The sequence below is a fragment of the Chanos chanos genome, chromosome 9, assembly GCF_902362185.1.
Source record: "Chanos chanos chromosome 9, fChaCha1.1, whole genome shotgun sequence".
In the NCBI taxonomy this organism is placed as follows: Eukaryota; Metazoa; Chordata; class Actinopteri; order Gonorynchiformes; family Chanidae; genus Chanos; species Chanos chanos.
The window spans coordinates 33,292,506-33,299,483 of record NC_044503.1 but is presented as its reverse complement, the minus strand read 5'-3'; the positions used below and the strand labels follow the sequence as shown (position 1 = coordinate 33,299,483).

At 45.9% G+C, this 6,978-nt stretch overlaps 1 protein-coding gene across 1 annotated transcript in view; it reads left to right on the top strand.

Moving 5' to 3' along the window:
- The window catches only part of rorc (RAR-related orphan receptor C), a 30,845-nt gene extending 23,867 nt beyond the window's left edge, over positions 1–6,978 (top strand). Inside the window, exons 3-12 of the mRNA XM_030783771.1 lie at positions 2,416–2,501; positions 2,905–3,046; positions 3,241–3,567; positions 3,905–4,024; positions 4,725–4,846; positions 5,265–5,397; positions 5,662–5,769; positions 5,873–5,983; positions 6,131–6,240; positions 6,704–6,978. Of these exons, the coding sequence (XP_030639631.1) occupies positions 2,416–2,501; positions 2,905–3,046; positions 3,241–3,567; positions 3,905–4,024; positions 4,725–4,846; positions 5,265–5,397; positions 5,662–5,769; positions 5,873–5,983; positions 6,131–6,240; positions 6,704–6,868 (1,424 nt within the window). The 3' untranslated portion in view covers positions 6,869–6,978. The remainder of the gene's footprint in view (positions 1–2,415; positions 2,502–2,904; positions 3,047–3,240; positions 3,568–3,904; positions 4,025–4,724; positions 4,847–5,264; positions 5,398–5,661; positions 5,770–5,872; positions 5,984–6,130; positions 6,241–6,703) is intronic.

Sequence of the window (6,978 nt, the reverse complement as noted above, 5' to 3'; positions counted from 1 at the left end):
CAAAGACTCGACGCGTTAGTAAGCAGGTCCGCTGTCTGTGTTAATAATATAGCCATTAGAGAGAGAGAAAAAAAAACAAACCAAAAACCAAAAACAAAGATTTGATTTATAATCTCAGCGTCCAGAGCGGTGAGAGAGCAGTGAAGCGGACTGAAAGAGAGAGAGAGAGACAGAAAGAGGGGAGAGGAAGAGAGAAGAAGAAGAAGAAGAAGAAGAAGAAGAAGAAGAAGAGGAGGACAGGACAGTTGGAAATGGGGTGAGAGAGGACCAGGGGGAGTGAGGGAGGACAGAAGGGGAGGAGGAGGAGGGGGGGGTGCATTCCTGGCAGTCAAAACACAGATGAAAGAGCGTGTTACTGGCAGCCGCATCCTTTGTGAGCAAGACAGAGAGAGAGAGAGAGAGAGAGAGAGAGAGAGAGAGAAGGAAGGATAGAGCGAGAGAGGGCATGAAAGAGGGATAGTCAGAGTGAAAGAGAAGTCAGTAAAAACCACTTAAAAAGAGCCTGAGGTTGACAGCTATGTGTCCACCTCCTCTTTCCTCGGTCAGAATATTCCCCCTTTCTCTCTCTCTCTCTCTCTCGCTCTCTCTCTCTCTCACTTTCTCTCTCTCTCTCTCTCTCTCTCTCTCTCTCTCTCTCTCTCTCTCTCTCTCTCGCTCTCTCTCTCTCTCTCTCTCTCTCTCTCTTGCTCTCTCTCGCTCTCTCTCTCTCTCTTTGTAACAATCAAAATCTTCCCTTTGGTATTCAGGCTTGTTTTGTTGTTTTTTTTCTCTGTCTTTCCTTTTATGACGTTATTGTTTTGGTTTGAGAAACCGCCCCCCCCCCCCCCACCCCTAGCACCACCACCTCTCTCTCTCTCTCTCTCTCTCTCTCTCTCTCTCCTCTGCTTTTAAAACACTTTGATGTGTCTCGTGGGAAAACAAAGACAAAGGAAAGCGAGAGGGTGATTTCTCAGTCATAACATCTTAACATGGGGTGAGATTTTTGGATTCCAGTGGTTCATCAGGGGACCTTTGTAGTTAATATTTGCATATTACCTGCGTAAATAACACTTTGAAGTTGTGTTTGGTTTCTACATTTTCCCACATTACTAAACCTGGCATATTATTTACCGCGTCTCATCTACACGTATCAATATCACAGTCACAGTTCGCACATCACGTCACAGTTCAGTTTGTCACTCTTATGGAGTCAGACTTCTGGTATCAGTAGACAGCTGTGCAATAGAGGACTAAGAACTGCAATTGTCAATATCAGCCTAATTTCTGTGTGTGTGTGTGTGTGTGTGTGTGTGTGTGTGTGTGTATGTGTTGAAAGAAATGAGTTTGTGGTTACTGGACAGTGTAACCACATCCCATAGCAACATAAAATGTTTTGGGTTCCAAGAAATAAGCAGGTTTGATTTACTGAAAACCCCATGCGCAAAACACACTCACACGTACATACGTAAAAATAAACACACACTCACACACACACACAGAGTTAACCAAGCAGTTGTTTGGTCCTCTTTTTTCATTCTTCCTAACTCTAATCTAGAAAGGATCTAGAGTTTCTCTCTCTCTCTCTCTCTCTCTGCTAATACGCTTATTAGGATTTCTTAATAGGGCTTTCATGGATTAACTTTGATCTGTTACAAAACAAAAGAGTGTGTGTGTGTGTGTGTTTGTTTGTATATATGTATGTATGTGTGTGTGTCTGTGTTTGTGTGTGTATCTAACCATGCATACATATTTGTATGTGTGTATGTACGTACGGGCTTTTGTAAATATGTGAAGCATGTTTTTTTTGTTGGTAAAGGTTTGTTTGGGTTCGACAGCAGTCGTTATTCCCAGTCTTATGAATTTTAACCTACGTAGAGACGAAAAGCCGGACTTTGATTTTTCAGTCGAAAGTAGTTTTTTTTCAGTACAGGAATTCCGTACCAGTCCAGCGTGTGGTTTAAAAGTTTTCCTCCTGCCATTTAGTCTGACGAGACTGAGAGAAAAAGTGTGTGAAGCAGTGGCTTAATTCTTGATTTTATTTTGCATCATGGTCAACTGCTGCCTCTTCTTCAGGCACACACACATACACACACACACACATACACACACACACACACACACACACACACACACACACACACACAAGATTTTAAGTTTAAAACAGGGTGTGAGTGCAGAATAAGTGCCTTTGTGTTGTGTGGCGCTTACTGCTGTATGAATGTGTGATGCGGCAGTGGGTGACTGAAAACTCACCTTTTGCATTTACTCTGCTTCCCTCTTGTGGCCAAAATAGTGAAACACAGAGAGTCATAATTTACATCTTCTCGCCTCATCATATTCATGACTCTTTCTTTCTTTCTGTGTGTGTGTGTGTGTATGTGTGTGTGTGTGTGTGTGTGTGTGTGTGTATGTGTGTGTGTGTATGTGTGTGTTTAGCTCAGATAGAGGTGATTCCCTGTAAGATATGCGGGGATAAGTCCTCAGGCGTTCACTATGGGGTTATTACCTGCGAGGGCTGTAAGGTAAGACCACTGTAGTCTTTAATCACCACAAACCACTAATCACCATCAATCACTAACGCCATCACTAGCTCCAAACCACTAATCACCATCAATCACTAATGCCATCACTAACTCCAAACCACTAATCACCATCAATCACTGAAGCCATCACTAACTCCTAACCACCAATCACTATCAATCACTTACATGACCACTAAACCTAAACCACCAATCACCATCAATCACTTACATGCCCACTAAACCTAAACCACCAATCACCATCAATCACTTACATGCCCACTAAACCTAAACCACCAATCACCATCGTCAGCATTTCAGCTGCTGTTTCAGAGGTACTGGAGGTGTCTCTGAATGACAGTGTGTTTGGATCTTGATTAATGTGATTGATGTGTCGTGTCCGTAGGGTTTTTTCCGGCGGAGTCAGTCGTCCAGCGTGTCGTACTCGTGTTCCAGGCAGAGCAACTGTCCCATTGACCGCGCAAGCAGGAACCGCTGTCAGAGCTGCAGGCTAAAGAAATGTGTCGCCCAGGGGATGAGTCGAGATGGTGAGAGAGAGAGAGAGAGAGAGAGAGAGAGAGACAGAGAGACAGAGAGAGAGGAGGGGGGAAGGGAGAGTAGTGAAAGAGGTGAAAAGGAGAGAGAAAAGAGAGAAAGGGGCCGGGGAGTTGAATGGAGGTTTCTTGTGTAATCTAGCATAATAGCGCCTTCTCTCCCTCAAAACATTTCCTCCCATCCTCAGCCGTGAAGTTCGGTCGCATGTCCAAACGTCAGAGAGACTCTCTGTTCGCCGAGGTGGAGAGGCATCGTCAGCAGCAGCGTCTTCAGTCCAGCCCCGGGGAGGCCCAGCCCGTGCCCCCTTACCGGCCCATCAAGGAACCCCGCTCACCTCATCTAATCCAGCCCCTGGCTCAGGCCTTCCCCTACCCCATGGACCCTGAGTTTCGCGGATGTCCGCCGGAGGTGCACCCCTACCTGGCATGTCCCCCAGGAGAGGTCCAGGCTTCTGCTCTGGCCTACAGAGGCTCCCTGAGGAGAGATGACAACAGTGGCCACACAGACCGCAGAGGTAAGAATGTGATGTGATGTGTGTGTGTGTGTGTGTGTGTGTGTGTATTCTGATCACATGCAGAATAATATAATTGTCTCTTTGTCTCTTAAGGACTAATGTAATGACTCTTATTCCTATTACACTCTCTCTCTTTCTCTCTCTCTCTCTGTCGCTTTCTCTCCTTCTCTCTCTCTCTCTCTCTCTCCCTCTCTCTCTCTCTCTCTCTCTCTCTCTTTCTCTCTTTCTTGCTCTCTCTCTTTCTCTCTCTCTCTCTTTCTCTCCTTCTCTCTTTCTCTCTCTCTCTCTTTCTCTCCCTCTCTCTTTCTCTCCTTCTCTCTTTCTCTCTCTCTCGTAGGCTTTGATTCCAGACGATCAACTCCTGATGCTGTGCTGAGTATGCCTGGAGGTGAAATGGGGTTACGACCTTATGACCCTGAAGATCCATTCTGCTCCTACCCTACCTCACTGCACATAGGTGAGAAATACACACACACATACACACACACACACACACACACACGCACATACATGTAAACATGTGCACATGCACACATACTCATACTGAACAGATGTAGCGTGTGAGTGCCATATATGGTTTGAAGTGCTCTGATGGGATCCAGTGTGGTGTTAAGTAGTCTCTGATCTATACTTTATTATTCCCCTGTTGAGAAGCTACAGTTCACCTCTCACTAAGAAAACTCATTAACCTCAGTACACAGGTTTGATGTGGTTTAAAAAGATGTGTAACAAGCTAAACTGAATTGAGGAGATGCTCTGAATTGGTCTCATTTGGTGGGAAGTGGTTACAAGAATTCCGTTGTGCGTTCTGTCCCTGTTCTCTTTGTAGGGGATTTCTGTGTAGACATAGTTAGCACTTTTTGAAAAGAGTTTATTGAGAGCTTATTTAAAGGTGGGCGTAAGAACCACTTTTTAGCTGTTTAATCCAGTTAAAAGCATTCATACCCAGTGTGAAGTGGCCTGATCTGGATTCATCCGCAGCTCCATCTGGAAAGTTATATGTGAACACATAACTCTGACCACAGGCTTGTCACTCCTACTCACAGCCTGAAAAACCGCCGTCGAAAGCCACGGTATCCATAACAAAAATGATCTGGTTTCAAATCTGGTTTAAAACGGTGTGAACTGGTGTAAACGGCTCTGGTTTGTCGTTGCAGAGGAGCTGTGCGCCAGCATCGTGCGTTCTCACAGGGAGACCTGTCAGTTCCGACCGGAGGAGCTCCAGGCGCTGAAGTGGAAGGTCTTCACCAGGGAGGAGGTCCACGCCTACCAGAGCAAGGTACCGCGCCATCATCCCCCGTGGAAACGACGACACCCACCTCCCCACACCACCGCTCACACACACACACACCACCACACCACCACACCACACGCCCATCTGCCACGCAACGCTTTTTTTTTTTTTTTTTTTTTTTACAGGTTTCAGTTCAGTTTTGATGTGAAACTATTTGTTCTTTTTTTTTTTTGTTTTTTTTCTCCTTCGTCTGCTGACATTCACCCTACTTTATATGTTTCGCCGACTCACAGCTATAGCGAGTTATAGCTGATTTGCTATGGTTACAGATATAAAAAGAGAAAGAGATGTTTGATTTTCCGTCTATTTCTCTCCCCCCCTCTCTCTCTCCCTCTCCCTCTCTCTCTCTCTCTTCCTCTCTCTCTCTCTCCCTCCCTCTGTCTGTCTGTCTGTCTGTCTGTAGACAGTGGATGAGATGTGGCAGTTGTGTGCGGTACGGTTGACTGACGCAGTGCAGTACGTGGTGGAGTTTGCCAAACGTATCCCAGGATTCCGTCAGCTCTGTCAGAACGACCAGATCGCCCTACTCAAGAGCGGTGAGACCTGCCCGTCAATCACGCACCCGTCAATCACGCGTCTGTCCGTCGCGCGTCAATCAAACGGTTGAAATTCAGGGTGAATCAAAACAAAGTTTTGTTCTTCGGCCGTCTTCAAAGTTGTCTCATCTGATTCTCTCTGCCATGCCCCCCTTTCTCTCTCTCTCTCTCTCTCTCTCTCTCTCTCTCCCTCTCCCCTCCTCCTCTCTCTCTTTCCCTCTCTATTTCTGTCTGTCTGGATCTCTCTCTCTCTCCATCTCTCAGGGTCGATGGAGGTTGTGTTGGTGAGAATGAGTAGGATATTTAACACTGAGAACAGCACCGTGTTCTTCGACGGGAAGTTTGCCGGGACTGAAGTTTTTAAGTCTCTGAGTAAGCCGGGGCGCAACTGAACGTTTGACGTGTTAGAACCTGCTCCCGCTGTCTATGAGGACTGAGTCTGAACTAGTTCTCTTTTTCTCTCCCTGTTTTTCAGTATGTGCTGATCTGATAGCAGCAGTATTTGACTTCGCGCACAGCATGTGTGCTCTCAGACTAAGTGAACAGCAGGTGGCGCTGTTTAGCGCACTCGTTCTCATCAACGCAGGTATGCGCTCAAACCAGACAATGAAAATCTAACCAAAATCAGCAAACGATGATGTTTATCAACCAGGAACAGAGTAACATGTTAAGATGGGAAGCGAGTAACATGTTCAAATGGGCATTCTCTCTCTGTGTGTGTGTGTGTGTGTAGATCGACCATGTCTAGAGGAGAGAGGAAGAGTACAGAGAGTGAGAAAGGACGTAGAGCTGGCATTGAGTCACATCTTACACAGAGACAACCAACAAAGCCTACAGAGCAAGGTGAGCGCGAGAGATTTAGGCCAAAGGGGCGTAATTCACCCCGTCACCTGACAGGGCAGGTAACCCACGGTAACCCACTGTCTGGATGATCTATTGTGTTTGGAAGGCTGTCAGAGGCTTAATTACTCATTGAAAAGCAATGGGCACTCCTACGTTTGGTTCACAAGGTTGTGCAGGGTTTGCACTGGGTTGATTGGCATATCCCGTGACATAAGTCAAAGGATAGAAACATCGTTTTGATTGGGGTGGGGCCACTCTTGACTCATAACAAATAAAACTAGTGTCGCTTTGTTCATTTGTTTTTAAATGTGATGCATAAGGAAGAGCGGAGATAATTTGAAAAAAAAAAAAAAAAGAGGACAGATCGAACAAGAGAAGAAATGAAGGAACGGGATGAATAGCCTTTTCGGTCAGTGCGATTGACTGAGGAGTTGTTGTGTTTTTTTGTGTGTGTAATTCCCAGCTGTACGAGAAGATGGCAGACTTGAGGTCCCTCTGTGCTTTGCACATGGAGAAACTGCGCTGGTTCAGGCAGCTGTATCCACTCACCATGCACTCTCTCTTCCCACCACTGTACAAAGAGCTGTTCGGGTCGGACACCGAAACGCAGACGCTGCCTGCTCACTGAACACACACACACACATACACACACACATACCTACAGACACAAGCTCACACAGGTTAACAGACATACTCAAATACACACATACTCATACACACGCAAATCATAACACACAG